At 47.7% G+C, this 16980-nt stretch overlaps 1 protein-coding gene across 2 annotated transcripts in view; it reads left to right on the forward strand.

The window, feature by feature from the left end:
* Window positions 1-16980, forward strand: part of Mreg (melanoregulin) — a 61871-nt gene that overhangs the window by 4796 nt on the left and 40095 nt on the right. For both annotated transcript variants that reach the window (XM_006972231.4, XM_042260164.2), the window contains exon 2: window positions 16004-16163. In XM_006972231.4, coding sequence (XP_006972293.1) covers window positions 16004-16163 — 160 coding nt within the window. The remainder of the gene's footprint in view (window positions 1-16003; window positions 16164-16980) is intronic.

Consider the following 16980-nt stretch of genomic DNA (forward strand, 5'->3'; position numbering starts at 1 on the left):
TTGCTGAGACTGATAGCCAAGTCTGGGTCAGGCCTGGGGTTATGCATTGTAGGGGCTGTGCTAGGTGGTTTGGCTGTGGACAGAGTTTGGAACACACAGCTCTAAAAGCTATGCTCAGCAGGTTAACGTTTTCATGCCGGCGTGAGGGCTGGGATTTGGATCTCCAGAGTCCATGACTGGGTTGGGTGGTTGTGTCAACCTGTACGTAATCTCAGTGCTTGGAGGGTGGGACAGGAGATTCCCAGAGCGAGCTGGCTAGCCAGACTACTTGAAACTGACTCCAGTGAACAAAAGACCTGCCTCAGCGCAAAAGGTGTAGAACAGTCAGGAAGAATCTTGACATCAACCTTGGGCCTCCACGTGTATGCATATGCACACATGCACACACACCATGCATGCATACATACATACACACACACATGCAAAAGAACTAAAAGCTATGCTTTGATGCAGTGGAAGGGCGGTTACCACATGGGACATGCCCATATAGGTACCATCTAGTTGTGGGGCTCCTGGTCTTTTCTGATCCTGAAATCAGACTTCTAGTTAGATGCAGATCGTGTTTTTGAAAGTTGCAAGCGGAAATTGGCTGTTCCTCTCTCACTGTACACGTTACCCACTGCCCTGCCCAGAAGCTCCGATCTGTCCGTTCCCATTGCCTCCTCCCTGGAGTCTAACTTTGCATTCACTGTCTCTGTCTGTAACCAGCTAGTGAGCTGGCTTCCTACCTGCCGCCTTTGCTGACGTCCTGGTTGTTAGCAGCAACGCGTTATTTTCTGTTCCCCTGCCCCCAGCAAGTGTGTGTGTGTGTGTGTGTGTGTGTGTGTGTGTAGAATGTATGAGGAGTGTGTGAGCAGAAGCCAGAGGAGGATGTCTGGTACCCCGCTTTTACACTGCACACTATTCTTCCAAGATAGAGTCTTACAGAATCCAGAGCTAGGCTGGCAGCCAGCAAGGCTCCGTGGTCCTCCTGTCTCTGCCCGCTTGATGTGCTGTGGCTACTGGAGTGTGAGCACGGTCATGCCCGGCCTTTTATGTGGATGCTTGGGATTTGAACTCAGGTCCCCATGATTGCGCAGCAGGTGCTTGTACCTGGTGAGCCATCTCTCCAGTTTCCTATTTTCTCTCCTGAGAAACTTTGCTGGGGTTGTAAGGCCCGCTTCAGTTACTCCCTTTTGGAGGAGATGTTGGGACATCTCCCTAAGAGGTTAAGGTGCCTCTTTATTTTTACCCTTGGGCCTCTTCCTGCCTCCTGCCAGCTGTCACAGTTATAAGACGTATAATGTAAGTCTGTCGAGACTGGAGGTCTCAGGCCAGCATCTGGAGGCTGAAGGCTTTTCACTTTTATATCCCCTGTGGTACCCAGTACGGAGAGCCACAATGGAGTAAGAATTGAATAAAAGTATTTTTGACTATTTATAATTATAGCTATCCATTTATTAATTGCTTGCTATGTGTAAATTTTAAAAATTATTAAAAAAAATCACGATGACTAATAAAACAGCAAAAATTCTGACATGCCCCTTAAGAAAGGATGATAATGTCCCTGTGTCTGCCATGGTTTTGTGTACCCTCAGTTTCATCCTCTTTCCACCTCCAAAGGTGACCTCTAAATGAAATTAGCATCCTTAAACTTTATGTACAAGGTACATATTGCATTCAGGCTCTTGCATAAGTGAGATTTCTTTGCACATATTGTCATTTAATTTGACCAAAGGAGATAGACGTTAGGTATCTGTTCATAAATGAGGAGTCCTGAGCACAGAGAAACTAAATAATAAATTCAGGGTTATAACTAATAGGAGAGACTGTATTTGAAAAGCAGTTGTGGGGCTGGAAAGGTGGCTGAGCAGTTAAGAGCGTAGCTGCTCTTCTAAGCGGCCCTGGGTTTGAATTCCTAGCACCCACAAGGTGACTCACAGCTATCTGTAACTCCAGTTCTAAGGGTTTGTATGCCCTTTTCTGGCCTCGGAGGGAACCAGCCATGTACACGGTACACAGACATGCATGTAAAACACCCATGCATATAAAAGAAAATAATTTTTTTTCTTTCAAAACAGGGTTTCTTTGTGTAACAGTTCTGGATGTCCTGGAACTCACTTTGTAGACCAGGCTGGCCTTGAACTCAAAGAGATCTGCCTGCCTCTGCCTCCCAAGTGCTGGGATTAAAGGCGTGCACCACCAACACCTGGCTTAAATAAAATAAATAAATCTTAAGGGGAAAGAGAAAACAGCATTGTGATGATGCATGCCTGTAAATGTGTACCTACCTGTGCTTGGGAGATGTGGAAGCAGGAGGACCAGAAGTTCAAGGTCTTTGAGATGTGGTGACTATGCCTTTAATCCCAGCACTCCATGGCAGAAGTGGGCGGTTCTCTGTAGGTTTGAGGCCAACCTGGTCTACATAGAGTTCCATGTTTGTCAGGGTGACATAGTAAGACTCTCTTTTACACACACACACACACACACACACACTCACACGTCAACCTTGGTTATATAGTAAGTTCAGGACCAGCCTAGAATCTACCAGACCCTGTCTGAAAAAGAAAGAGGATGTGAGTGAGTGTCCGTCAGGTTCAAAGCCTGTATGCAGGAGCTGGAATGACGGCTCAGTTGGTCCAGGGCTTGCCTTGCAGGCATGAGGACCTGAGTTTGATCTGCAGCGCCCATGGGGAAAAGTCGGGCATGACAGTGCTTGCAATCCCCAAACCAGGGAGTCCTACTCCCTGAGGAGGTGGAGACAGGCAAGATCCTTGTAGCCTACTAGACTAGCTCTAGGCCAGTGAGAGACTCTGTCTCAAAAAACAAGGTGGCGGCCGGACGGTGGTGGCGGTGCACGTCTTTAATCCCAGCACTCGGGAGGCAGAGCCAGGCGGATCTCTGTGAGTTCGAGGCCAGCCTGGTCTCCAAAGTGAGTTCCAGGAAAGGCGCAAAGCTACACAGAGAAACCCTGTCTCGAAAAAACAAAACAAAACAAAACAACAACAACAAAAAAAAGTGGCATTCCCTGAGGAACAATACCAGAGGTTGTTCTCTGGCCTCTGCATGCAAGAGGCCACACATCTGTACATGCCCATGCCTTGCATAGAAACTGACATACTTTCTAAAAATAACCTCATATTAATATGTTATAAACATTATTAGATATCATTGCTTTAGCTTCTGCCATTTTGGTCCCTTTCCCCTTCCTTTCCTTGCTAGATTTATGGATACATTCTACCATGCCTGATTCTTTATGTGGATGCTGGGCATCTGAACCCAGGTCCTCACACTTGCCTAGGACTTTAGGAAATGAGCCATCTCCCTAGCCACCCTTCCATTTTAAAAATGTCCTCCATTATTAAAATTCATCAATTCAGATGTATGGGCACCTTGGCCCTGGTAGTCGAGCCAAGGTGGGAGGTTAGGGTCTGGGCTTTCTTTCGGTCAGCTGGGAGGTTTGGAAGTCATGTCTTTACCTCCTTAGGCAGGCACTGTTAGGCAGAGAGAAGCCCAAGTCTTCTGATACCATACAGCCTCTTGACACATGACCAGAGGCCTCAGAAAGAGGCCAGGAGCTGGGCGGTGGTGGCACACGCCTTTAATCCCAGCACTTGGGAGGTAGAGGCAGGCGGATCTCTGAGTTCAAGGCCAGCCTGGTCTACAAAGAGAGATCCAGAATAGGCACCAAAACTACACAGAGAAGCCCTGTCTCAAAAAACAAAACAAACAAACAAAAGCCAGGATAGAACATGTAGTGTAATGATACATGTAACCTCTCATAAGCATTGCCTTGGTACCTTTTCAGTGAAAAGGGATTCTTCTTCTTTTTTAAAAATAATTTATTTTATTTTATGTACATTGGTGTTTTGCCTGCATGTATGTCTGTATGAGAGTGTCAGGTGCCCTGGGACTAGAGTTACAGGACAGTTGTGAGCTGCCACGTGGGTGCTGGGAATCGAACCTGGGTCCTCTGGAAGAGTAGCCAGTGCCCTTAACTTCTGAGCCATCTCAACAGCCCCCAGAAAAGGGATTCTTACCCCTCCATTTTTATTACCTGTTAGTAACTGGGGAGCATCACCATTATTTTCTGGGTATTCAGAGGCAGAAGAAGCAGAGAGAACCACCAGGCATGCTTGAGTTTTTCTGTAACCCAGACAGGCCTTGAAACCTGTGGTACTCCAGCCTCAAGCATCCCGAGTAGCTGGGATCACAGGCCTGTACCACAGGCCTGACTTAAAATGTTAACTGTTGGTGATCTCAGTTTGCTCTGGACAATTATTTTGCATCCGCAGAAAGGTTGTTTTGGGAAGGGATGGGATTTCTCTGAATGTCCCTCAGGCCATGTAGACAGGAAATAGTTGGAGCCATCCTACTTCAGGATGCTGACAAGGAGGAGTCTCAAGGAAGCATCTCTGACATTCCATCCTCCCTGAGCTCGCCCTAATCCTTCCCAGGTTGTCTTTCATGCCCATGGTAGAGTACGCACTGTTGAAAGGGCTTTGTATTTGTTAGTTGAATATTGCCCTAACCTATGCGACACAGCTGTTAGTCACCTTCTATGAAGTTACCGCGACACCAAATGAGTAGATACTGAACCCCTGATCTGGAAGGTTCCACAAGGAAAGTTATGTTCCCATGAGCGAACTCACCAGCTGGTCAACACCTCATCTTCTTTCATGTATCTGTTGAATGACACCTCACTGTTGGTCATTAACGTTGAACTCATGGGGAACAGCTGCCACGTGTCACGTGGGCATGGAGTTTATTTAGCACATGTCTTTTATTATTTTGTTGTGTAGAACTCAAGCTGACTTCAGACTTGCTGTGCAGCTGAGGATGACCTTGAACTTTTGATCCTTTGACTCTTCCAAGCGCTAGGATTTTAGGTTCACACTACCATCCATACCTAGTTTACTCAGTGCCGGGGATTGAACCCGGAGATTTGTGCGTGTGAGACAAGTACCTACCGCTGAGCTACTTCTCCATCCCACACACATGTATTTTCACATTTCAGCGTCGCACTTGGGGGCATCCTAAACAGCCAGATCACCAGTGAAAAGTACAAAAATGCAAAAATATGCCGCAATAAAACTTTTTTTTTTTCATTTTACAGGGTGGACTTAGGTGACCTTTGAGTTGATTTATGTGTATTACAAAAAGGACACTTGTTGCCAGCATTTTATCTAAAACAAGAGAAGTAGGGTGTTGCCTACCCAGCCTCGATTGGGAATGTTCACCTGAGCTTTTCCTTGCTCTGCCTTCCCGAGTATGACCTTAAAACTATCCATTTTAGGGTTTAGGTAAATTTTAGTGAGTGGGAAAATTTTCAAATATAAGATAAAGGAGATCAACGAACTAACGTCTACACTTAACATTAGAAGAAACCGAGGCCTAGAGAGCTTCAGTAACTTGCTGAAAGGCATGCATGGCCGAGGCAGGATTGGCATCCTGTTACATTTTGGTGTCACTGTGAGCACAGAACCCTTCCAGGACGCAGAGGGGTACATCTCCAGCTGCTCATAAGCTGTGTGCTAGAGATTGTGTGCTGAGTGTGAGACTTTCCTTGAATTGTGGTAGCCTGGGGTCCAGAACCCTGAGCCCCTTTCCCTGTCCTGAGGCTAGAGATGAGGTGCCAGTATGGAGGAAGGACAAGGGTGGAGTGGGGGGGGGCGCTCATGGCATTTGAAGGGGTCATCTCCTGCTTGGAAGTGCATCACCTCCTCCATGTGTCGAGTCTTTGATTTTACAGGCTGAACTCACATGACCTTTGAGCTGATGGAATCACCCTTCGAAGGGCTTACAGAAAGTTGGCAGGTGTGTTGATGTGGGTGAGAGCTCTCAGCCTGGCGTCCAGATGGCCGGGTTTTCTTTCTGCATCACACTGTTGGATTTGCAGAGCCAGGCTTCAGCCGGCTGTGAAGGGCGGACGCATCTCATTCCTGACTTCCTGTGCTGCGTGTTCTGGTCTGCTCCAGCGCTAGCCAGAGAGTGCTTCACGGGAGTCAGTGGGAGACATTCGGGGTTCCACTGCAGGAGAGTGCCTTGATCCATGAATCCCATTTGAGGGCTGACACGTTTACCTTCTTGAGACGGAGCAAAGATGGAAAATAGGGGTGTAGACTGAAGTTTCTGTCCTGCCTGGTCCCGCAACCGTTCAGTCCCAAGTAAACACACAGAAGCTTGCTTACATTAGTTACAAACTGTTTGTCTATGGTTCTGGCTTCTTGCTAGCTTTTTTGGTTGTTGTTTCCCCCCTCTCCCCAGAGAGGGTTTCACTGTGTAGCTTGAGCCTGTCCTGTAGACCAGGCTGGCCTCAAACCCAGAGAGATCCACCTGCCTCTGCCTCCCGAGCGCTGGGATTAAAGGCGTGCGCCACCACCGCCTAGCTGCTAGCTACCTCTTAGAACTCAACCCACTCCTATTCATCTATGTTTTGCCACGTGGCTTCGTGGCATTACCTGTTCTCTCTCACCTCTTGCTTCTCCTGGCGGCGGCTCGGAGCATCTCCGTGACTCCATCCTGCTTCATCTCTGTCTTCAGTTTGAATGTACTGCCTGACCTTATTCTGCCTTGCCATTGGCTAAACTGCGTTATTTATCAACCAATGAGAGCAACACATTCACAGCCTGCAGAAAGATATCCCACCACACACCCGGGCTATTCCTGGAGCTCAGAGGTCAATGCAAGTTCTGAGTGTTTCAATAACAAAGGAAAAGGTCCCGTAAACAGTGAACAGCTCTGAGCCCCACTATTTATAGGATGTTTTCCTTTGTTATTGAAACACTCTTAACAATATTAATTCTGGATGGCCTGGTACTTACTATGTAGACTGGGCTTATCCAGAACTCACGGGGATCCTCCTGCCTCTGCCTCCCAAGTGCTGGGATTAGAGGCGTGGTACTATTCTAGTGCAGAGGTGTTTTTGTTTGCATGAATGTCTGTGTGTATGTGTGCTTGCCTAATGCCCCGGAGGGCCAGAAGAAGACATCAGATCCTCTGGAGCTGGAGTTCCAGGTGGTTCTAAGCCACCACATGGGCGCAGGGAACTGGACTCGGTCCTCTGAGCAGCAGCAGTCAGTGCTCCTCACTACTGAGCCATCTTTCCAGCTCTCACAAGGATGACTCCTAAAGGTTTTCTTCTCTGGAAACCCACAGCAGCAGCCCTGTTCTCCTTTTGTGACTCGTATCAAAATTAGTCACGTGACCCTGGAAGGTCCCTAGAGATGACATTTCTTTCAGTTAATCAGGTGACAGGGGAAGGTCCCTAGAAGGTGGCATTTCTTTTAGTTACACATCATATGATCTAGGCTTCCTGGAACTTTCTAAATGTCTTGAAGTGATTATATCACTATACTTTTGTGTAAAGTAAACTCTGCTGAAAATACTTTATTAGAGATGTAAGAATATTTTGCTGGGCTAATAAATATCTGAACTGAGGCAGTTATATACTGTATATTCTATTTTTTGCCTTTTGGGAAAAATAGTTTGGTGAGACACTGTACCTAGAGAGTATACCTCCTTCAATATTTGACAATATCCTGAATTATGCTTTATTTTTATTTTTTTATTTTTTGAGACAAGATATGTAGCCCTGGCTGTCCTGGAACTCACTAAATCAGGTTGGCCTCGAATTCACAGAGATCCATCTACCTCTCTGCCTCTCAAGTGCTGAACTTCACACATATATGTGTAAATGCTGTCACAGACAAGACATTTGGTATGAGAGCTGTACAGGGCACACTCCTGCAACCACCAATCAAGATAAGAGATGGATGTTGCCACCCTCCTCCCATCCCCACCCCGATCTTATCTAGACTTTCATCAGAGTTGTTTCGTTATAGACTTACCACCTCTCTGTGCGCCTTAAAGACGCAGCCGAGCTTTGCCGTGAAACTTGACTGGAATGGGCTCAAACCTTGTGCGCTGCCACACGCCTCTCTTCGCTGCACTTTGGAGATTCATTCATGCTATTGTGGTGAGCTCGCTTCCTGCTGCACGGCGGCGTGTCCGTCACACACACCCTCTATTAGTGGACTCGGGAGTGGTTTCGAGTTCAATGCTATGATAGCATGTTTCTAAGGTCAGCACAGACCGTGAAATTATTCATCCTCTCCCGTGGCCCTGTCCTTGTTCTTTAGATATGCTAAACAATACCCCTAACTCAGTGCCTCTGTGCCTCTTACCCTCTCTGCCTGGAATATTCTTTCTCTGGCTGCCTGCACGGATTAGCTCTCACTTTATTCAATTCTCTACTCCGTCATTTTTTTTTTTCAATCATACAGCGCTTCTCTGACTGCCATGTCCAGCCCTGCCCCGTCCCCTCTTCCTGAACCTCTCTGTGTATTTCTTCACAGCCCTGTCCTGACAGAAACACACGTGCTTATCATCTGTTCCTCCCACAAGACTCTTAAGCCCAAGTCTCCTCCGTTCAGTCAGCTGAAGAGTGTGAGCAGTTTTCTGTGAGCCCATTGACGTAGATGGCAGCCTCGTCTCTCCTGTTTAGAGGCCTGTGAATTGGGGAAACAAATGTTCAACAACTCAGCAAATATTTATTGAGTATCTGTGGTGTGCCAGGTACCATGGTAGACACCGGCAATAAACCACTGAACAAAACCATGGCCGGAACCCGGTCCTCATAAGTCCTAATGGCGCTAAACAAAGGACACAATAGACGGTGACTATGACCAGTGAAGTAGGAATTAAGCATGTACCAAAGAGAGAGGGTAGAGCTGAAGCAGGAGGCATGACCACAGACGATTGGTCACCCCAGCAGGCCTCGGGCAGGTCATGTGTAGAGGGAGAGAGGCAGCGAGTGTCCGGAAGAGACAGGGTAGGTAGAGAGAGCAGCCATTGCAGAGGCCTGACAGGACCTGACTGACATTTTGGGAGACTCAGTCACTCTGGCTGTCGGATTAAGAAGAGAAGAAGCGAGGCTGGAGAGATGGCTCTGCTGTTAAGAAAACCTTGCTGCTTTTGCAGAGGACCTGGGTTTGGGTCCCCGCATCCACAAGGCGGCTCACAACTGTCTGTAACTCCAGTTTCAGGGGCTCGGATGCCCTTTTTCTGGATTCTCTGGGCACCAGATACACATGTGGTGTAATATATACACACAGACAAAATTAATACAGTCATACATGACAAATTAAGAAAGAAAAAAGAAGCCGGGTGGTGGTGGCGCATGCTTTTAATCCCAGCACTCGGGAGGCAGAGCCAGGCGAATCTCTGTGAGTTCGAGGCCAGCCTGGGCTACCAAGTGAGCTCCAGGAAAGGCGCAAAGCTATGCAGAGAAACCCTGTCTCGAAAAAAACAAAAAACAAAAAACAAAAAACAAAAAACAAAAAAAAGAAAGAAAGAAAGAAAGAAAGAAAGAAAGAAAGAAAGAAAGAAAGAAAGAAAAAAGAATAGACTAGAAAAACAAACTCCTACAGGAATTCTCCTGGGAGACATAAGAAGCCCTGGTTCAGGGTGTAGTGGGGGAGGTGGGTATTTTTTGAACACAGAACCAGTAGGATTTTCTGATGAGCCGGAGACAGGGGTCGAGGGACTCAGGATAGCTTTGTGTTCTCGGCCTGAGCAACGTGAAGATGGAGCAGCTATCATGGGAGTGGGGAGCCCACCAGCAGCAGGGTCCTTGTTTGGGTCACGTTGAGCTGGTGCTGACTGCCAGACGTCGATCTTCTTTCTATCAGCCGCTGCTGACCCACGGCCCAGGATCGGAGCAGTGAGGTCCCTGGAACTTCTGGCCAGCAGCCATCCAGTATGTGGGCTTTTGTGGGTCTTTTCAAAATCTTTCTTACACAGGGTCCTTTACCACCGTGAGGGATCCTGGGCTTTGCCTGGAAATGGCTTTCATGCTGACAAGCACTTTGCAAACTTGTCCCCAGGCAGATTTTTTTTTTTTTTACTTACACGTATTGAAAGTAGACCCCTGATGGTTTGAGTCTTATGCCCTGAGGTAAGATTAGGGTGAAATTCAAGACCTCCCCTTTGGGAGTGGGAGTTAGGCTTCTGCATGGGTTGTAACATCAGAGCATCTTCTCAAATGCCTGAGGTTCATAAAATATTTATTATCAGCAGATGGTGGCCAGGGGCAAAGCGGCCGCCCTCACTTTTCTTTAGAACCTTTTAGACATGGGTATATGAGGCGGGAAGAGCGGGAAGCTGCTGGCTGGGAACCCCCTTCCTTCGTGTGTTCTCCCAAGGCTCCCGGGGCTCCTGGGTCCACTCTGAACTGGGTTCACACACCTGCCCACTTCCTGGTCTGGGGTTCACAAAGGTTCCCAAGCAGCTTTTCCTCACGTTTTTTTGCTTTATGCTTTTTAGCCTGGTCTCTCCTGGCTGCTTTCAGAGGAAGGTGGTGGATTGATGTGGTTGCTGGAGTCAAGGGGCCTGCCGATGATCAAGACTGGGGAGTCGGGAGCTGGCCAGACATTATAATTCCAGCGCTCCTCAAAGAGCTCACATCTATGGTTCTTTCTGAATAATGCTCATGTGCATGTGAGTGCATGCATGCATGCACATGGGTGGGTGGGTACATGCCGGTGCGTTTGGAGATCAAAGGATGCCCTTGGGTGTCATTTTCAGGAGCTGTCCATCTTTCTTTTGAGACAGGGTTCTTTTGCTGACTCAGAACTCACCGGTAGGCCAGGCTGGGATTATACAGGTCCCCTACCAGTACACATACCCATGCTGCAATGGCGACCCCTTTTCCCACTGAGCTCTCTCTCTCCAGCCCCTTGAGCATTGTTTTAGAAGTCATTGCCAGAATAATCACTTCCTTTAGCGACTTGGAGGCAGGACTCCACCTTCCCTCCGCTTGGAGGGGAGACTTATTAGGATTGAAGAGCATGGCCACAGGGGTCCTGGTGAGGAGACACTGGGGTGGGACAGTTGTGGCTCTGCAGAGCGGAACAGGCTTAGAAAGGTGAGGGGGGTAGGTCCCCGACACCCCTGGAGTGGCCCTGTTCTCTCAGGGCAGCACCTGCTGGTTCTCTCCTGCTTTTCATTGTCCCGTTGTCTCCGGAGTAATCAGTGACCTGGCAGAGCTTGAGGCTCTTCAGGGGCTTACTTCAGAACCCCGCCCTGATCTAGGGCAAGCCTAGATGTGGGGAGAACTCAGGGGGGGGGGGGGAGCACCTGTCGGTGGATCATTTCTATGTATGTTAAATTTTAACCTTCCTATTATGTGTCTCTCCAGTTTACACATGAAGTGGCTAGCATTTAACATCGGATGAAGTTGTGCGTGCGTGTGTGTGCAATTCAGTTCCTGTGAGATGATTGCTGTGCCTTGGGGCTAGGGGCGTTCAGTTACTGTCATGGGGTAATGGATCCCACTTAGGGGATGATCTCATCATGAAGTGGGTCTGTCTGAGCGAGGCTTCCGTGTTCCTGGAATCCATGTGACTACAAGTCTAGGGGATACTGGAAACTTCTAGGCCAGACTCCAGGGGATCCAGAGCAGGCAGGATGTTGTAAAAGCTGACAGCTGGACTCTCCACCAGTCTGGAAAATACCTTATTTATCTTATCTTCCCGCTTTTGCTCTTGAAGAGGGATGGAGATAGGTTAGGTAAATTCTGTGCTAATCAACTCCCGCATTACCAGTTTTTCAACAGACACTCCTTCAATGATTAACACATCCCTGTGCAGACTGGGACAAGAGTCTGACCCGGAGTTTTAAGATGAAGGAGACAAATGAAACCAGGAGGTAGACACACCAAGTTTTGTCCCCTCGCTCTTGGCTACCCATCGGCCAACAGGTCCAAGAGAAGGGTCAGTGCTGCAAGTGCTAGTGAGCAGAGGCAGTCTCTCTCAGGGCTTGCTATGACACGGTTTCTCAGTGAGACCCTGTCAGGGACCCCACTCAGGAAGGGTTGTCAGCCTTTCCTTGGAGAAGTTTAGTTCTTTTTGTTGTTGTTTGTTTGTTTGGTTTGGTTTTTCGAGACAGGGTTTCTCTGTGTAGTTTTGGTGCCTGTCCTGGATCTTGCTCTGTAGACCAGGCTGGCCTCGAACTCATCGAGATGTGCCTGGCTCTGCCTCCTGAGTGTTAGGACTAAAGACATGCACCACCACTACCCGGCAGAAGTTTAGTGCTTATCCATCAAGTAGGATACTGCCCCTAGCCCTTCCTGTCCCGGGAGGGGTGGAATGGGAGACCCCTAGATACAAGTGCCGAGTCTGTGGTGCTGTGGTGGCTTACAGGTTGCAACAGCTAGTTAGGCAAAGGGAACCTACTCATCGCCATCATGCTCCCTGCCGTGATGCTGATGGACTGAGCCTGAGATGGGTAGGCAAGTCCCCCAATTAAATGATGTCTTTTGTAAGAGCTGCCGTGGTCATGGTGTCTCCTCACAGCAGTAAAACAGTGACTTAAGACACATACCCCTCCTCATGTGACAGTGGGTTGTGACATCACTCCTAACCACGCAATTTTCTTATTCCTTCTTCAGTCCTCGCTCTACGACCCCTTTGATGTATCTGGCCCGTCATAGCTCGTGGGACAAAAGCCTAGCACAGTTTTCAATCCGACGTCAAATCATGTGTCACCATGTCCCTTGCAGTGTGCGCGCAGGAGAGCTTGAAATGCCTCAGCCTGTGGGCACGCCGTGAAGCCTCCGTGTGCTGCACTTTCTTACTTTGCCCTTGCTCCGTCTTTGGGGGAAAGGCTGATGATGATGTCTCCATAGAAACTCCTAAACTTCCTTCTCCTCTCATGCAATCGGTCACGGCTTCCTTTCTGGTCTTATGTCACCTTGTGCCGGGGATTGTACTTACCTTACTGAATTGTGAGGGCAGAGACAGCATCCTGTTCAGGTATCAAAATTGATGATTTCTGATCCATAGCCATGAGTGAGGGTTTGAGTGAGTGAATGAGTTCTGTATGCTATTGATGCTTGTGTGCACAGAGCACCAAGGCATCCATTGCCCCTCCCCTTTCATTGGCTCATCATTCTTATTTATTCTCTCTCTCCCCCCCCTCACTCCCTACCCCTCTCTCTTCCTCTTTCTCTCCCCCTCTTTCTTCCCCTCTCATTTTTTGAGGCAGAGTTTCCTCTGTGTAGCCCTGGCTGGCCTGGAACTGGCTCCATAGACCAGGCTGGACTCTCATTCACAGAGATCCGGCTGCCTCTGCCTCCCAGGCCTGTATGGCCCTTCTGAAGAAGAGCAGGCCATGGGGCCCTGTGGGTTTTAGCTGGCCAGCCTGGATTAGAACAGGCGGTTCTGAGAAAGTGTGCCTGAGTGGCGTCTCACTCCTGGCACATTGCTGCATTCTCCATAGCACTGATCACTCTGTCTAGTCCCAGACCCTCAATTTCAGTATGCTAGCTAGGGATTTTACCGGCACTGTTCGGAACTCAGTGTCTATCTAGGTCCTGTGCTCGGTCAGGTGACTGACTGGCCTTTGACTGGCCTTGGCTCCAGTGCTGTCCTTACCTTAAAAAAAAAAATGAGTAGATTTATTTATTAAATGATTTTTTAAAATATTTATTTTATGTATATGAGTGTACACCCGCAGGCCAGAAGAGGACATCAGACACCATTACAGATGGTTGTGAGCCACCATGTGGTTGCTGGGAATTGAACTCGTGACTTCTGAAAGAGCAGCCAGTGCTCATAACCGCTGAGCCATCTCTTCAGTCCGCTCTCCCTATCCCGTTGCCCTGGTTTTCCTGCGTGGGTCCTGGCTGTCTTTCCCAAGTCTGAGGACTTGATTGACAGCCTGGTCTGCACCCACTTACTCTAGCCCTGGGGGCACCTCTCTTGTTGGACATGCTCTGCTGATTCCCAGTCTGGTGACGGGTTCTTGCTTTCTGTTGTGAGATTTCCTGGGTACCAACTTCCAAATGTGTCTTTGTGTGTGTGTGTGTGTGTGTGTGTGTGTGTGTGTGTGTGGTTGCATACGTACATGTATGTGGGCATGCAGGTTGTGGGTACGAATGTATGTGGAGGCCCAGCATTTATGTCAGCTCATCCTCTGTTACGCTCCCACCTTTTTTGATGAGGCAGAGTCTCTCAGTCAGGCACAGATGTGCCAATATTATGGCTAGTCTTGCTAGCCAGCTTGTTCTAGGGATCTCCTGTCTGCGTCTTCTGAGACTGGAATTACAGGTGGGCTGCCATTCCTACCCGGCTTTCACCTCGGTTCTGGGGATTCGAAATCTGGTCCTCAGCCTGGTGCAGCAAGTGGTTTTCGTTTTTTGTTTCACTATGTATGTATAACTTGACTGGCCTGGAACTTGCCAGGTAGATCAGGCTAGCCTCAAACTCATTGAGATAAACCTTCCTCTGCCTCGGGAGTGCTGGGATTAAAGGTGTGCATACTTGTCCTTGGCCCCAGTTAAAAACAAACAAATGTGGATGGGTATTTTTGCCTGCCTGCATGTATTCGACTGGTATCCTTGGAAATCAAAAAGGTTGTTGGGTCTCCTGGAACTGGAGCTACAGATGGTTGTAAGTCACCATGTGGGTCCTTGGAATTGAACCTGGGTCCTCTGGAAGAGCAGCCAGTGCTCTTAACTGCTGAACCCTCTCTTCAAGCAGGAAATGTTTTAATCACTCGGCCATCATCCAGCCTACAACTGAAATCCTTAGTACTTATCGTGCATTGATCATTGAAAAGTATTTAGGTGCGTATATTTGTTGTTTAGTGTTTAAAATTTTTCTTGAAGCTGGAGCGATGGATCAGTAGTTAGGAGCACTGGCTGCTCTTCCAGAGGACCTGGGTTCAACTCCCAGCACCCTCATGGCAGCTCATAACTATCTATAACTCTTGTTCCAGGGGGATCTGTTGCTGTGACACAGACATACACACAGGCAAAACACCGATGCATATAAAATAAACAAATAAATCATTCCTTCTTACTTTATGTTTATGAGTCTTTTGCCTGCATGTATGTCTGTGCACCACAAATGTGCCTAGTACCACAGAGGCCAGAAAAAGCATCAGGTACCCTGGAATGGGAGTTACAGATGGTTGTGAGCTGCCATGTGACCAGAACCCTGGGTCCTCTGGAAGAGCAGCCAGTGCTCTTAACTACTGAGTGATTTCTCCAGCCCCAGTCTTGTGCGTGTGTGTGTGTGTGTGTGTGTGTGTGTGTGTGTGTGTGTGTGTGTGTGTGTGTTATGGTCTAGCACATGCTAGGTAAGTGCTCTCCCATTGTGCTATAGTGTCAATCACACTTCAAGTTTATTCTGTGTCTGTGACCTCAAAGCCAGTAAAAGTTCATCTCTTCATGTTGATTTTTGGTTGGGATACCTAGTGTTGAATTTCATACTTAGCTGTAGTAATTGCTTCTTGTCTCTATATGTCATTATATCCGTTTTTTAATGTTTTTATTATGTATTACTTACCTATTTTATTTTATGTATTCTTGGTTTGGGAGGACAGAGTCTCCTTGTGTAGTCCAGGCTGGCCGTGAATATGTGAGATTGTCCTGCTTTGCCTCCCGAGTGCTGGTATCCCAGCCATGGGCCGCCCCACCTGGCTGGTTTATGTCATTTAAGACAGTGCACTTGTACAGGGTCAGAGTTCAACTTGTAGAGCTGGTTCTCTTCTATGTGTAAATTCTAGGGATTGAACTCTGGACATCACACTGACACAAGACCTTTATCTGCTGATCCATATTGTCATCCCATCTTGTCTATTTTTAAAGTGATTAACTTCTGGGCAGTGGTGGCAGACGCCTTTAATCCTAGCAGTCGGGAGGCAGAGGCAGGTGGATCTTTGAGTTCTTGGCCAGCCTGGTCCCAGGACAGCCAAGGTTACACAGAGAAACCCTGTCTCGAAAAACAACAAAAATAAATAAATAAAAAATTAATTAATTAATTTGTTAATTATATTGTGTTTACGCTTAATTATTAAAATAATAACTTAGATCCTTTTTGTTATAATTTACGTGTTTTCATTTATATTATATAAAATATACATATGTGAAATATAACATGTTGTACATATATAAGGTATATAATGTATAATACATGCATATAACAAAATCTTCATGCTTGCTTTCTTTATTTCACAGTGGTAACAATCCATATTCCTCATTTGGAGCAACTCTAGACAGGGATGATGAGAAGAATTTATGGAGCATGCCTCATGATGTGTCCCACACAGAGGCAGATGACGACAGGATCTTGTACAATCTGATAGTCATTCGTAATCAGCAGACCAAAGACTCGGAGGTAAGCACCTTTTGACATCTCACTATGGACGGCGGATACTAGGTAGTCAGTAATTGCTGTGAAGGGGCTGGGGCGGAGCTTGGCTTCGTCAGGGGAGTGCTGCTGTGCAGACACGAGGACCCTAGAACTCGTATAAAAAAGCTGGACATGGCAGCACATGCCCGTACTCTCAGTGCTGGGGAGACCGAGACACAGGAGGATCCCTGGGTCAGCCAGTCTAGCTGAATCAGTGAGCAACAGGTTCATCGAGAGGTCCTGTCTCTAAAGGTCAGGTGGAAGGCTGGAGAGATGCCTCAGGGGTCAAAGGCTTGCTCTGTAAACCTGTTGACCCGAGTTGGGATCACAGAACCCAGATAAAAGTCAGCGGCACTGTCACATGAGTCTGTAATCATCCTACTATGCCCCTCGTGGGAGATGGCAGGCAGAGGCAGGAGGATTGCCAGAAGCCCACGCGTGTGCCAGCCAGCCTGGAATGAATACACAGCAACGGACAGCAGGAAAGACCTTGTTTCAAACAAGGTAGAAGCAAGGACCGATGCCAGAGGTTGTCCTCCGACCTACAGACACACACACAGTTTGGCACATGTGTGAGTGTGCTCATCCATGCCCACACATACAGGGATAACGACCCTGTCTCAAAAACCAACCAACCAACCAACCAACCAACCAACCAACCAACCAACCAACCAACCAACCAACCAAAAGAAGACCATCTGGGTTGAAAGAATGAAGCATTGACTCCATGGTCACATGGTCAGGCTGATCTTGAACTCTTGAGCTCAAGAAATCTTTCTGCCTCATCTTACTTGGTAGTAGG

This window comes from Peromyscus maniculatus, chromosome 13 (genome assembly GCF_049852395.1).
Source record: "Peromyscus maniculatus bairdii isolate BWxNUB_F1_BW_parent chromosome 13, HU_Pman_BW_mat_3.1, whole genome shotgun sequence".
Lineage (NCBI taxonomy): Eukaryota > Metazoa > Chordata > Mammalia > Rodentia > Cricetidae > Peromyscus > Peromyscus maniculatus.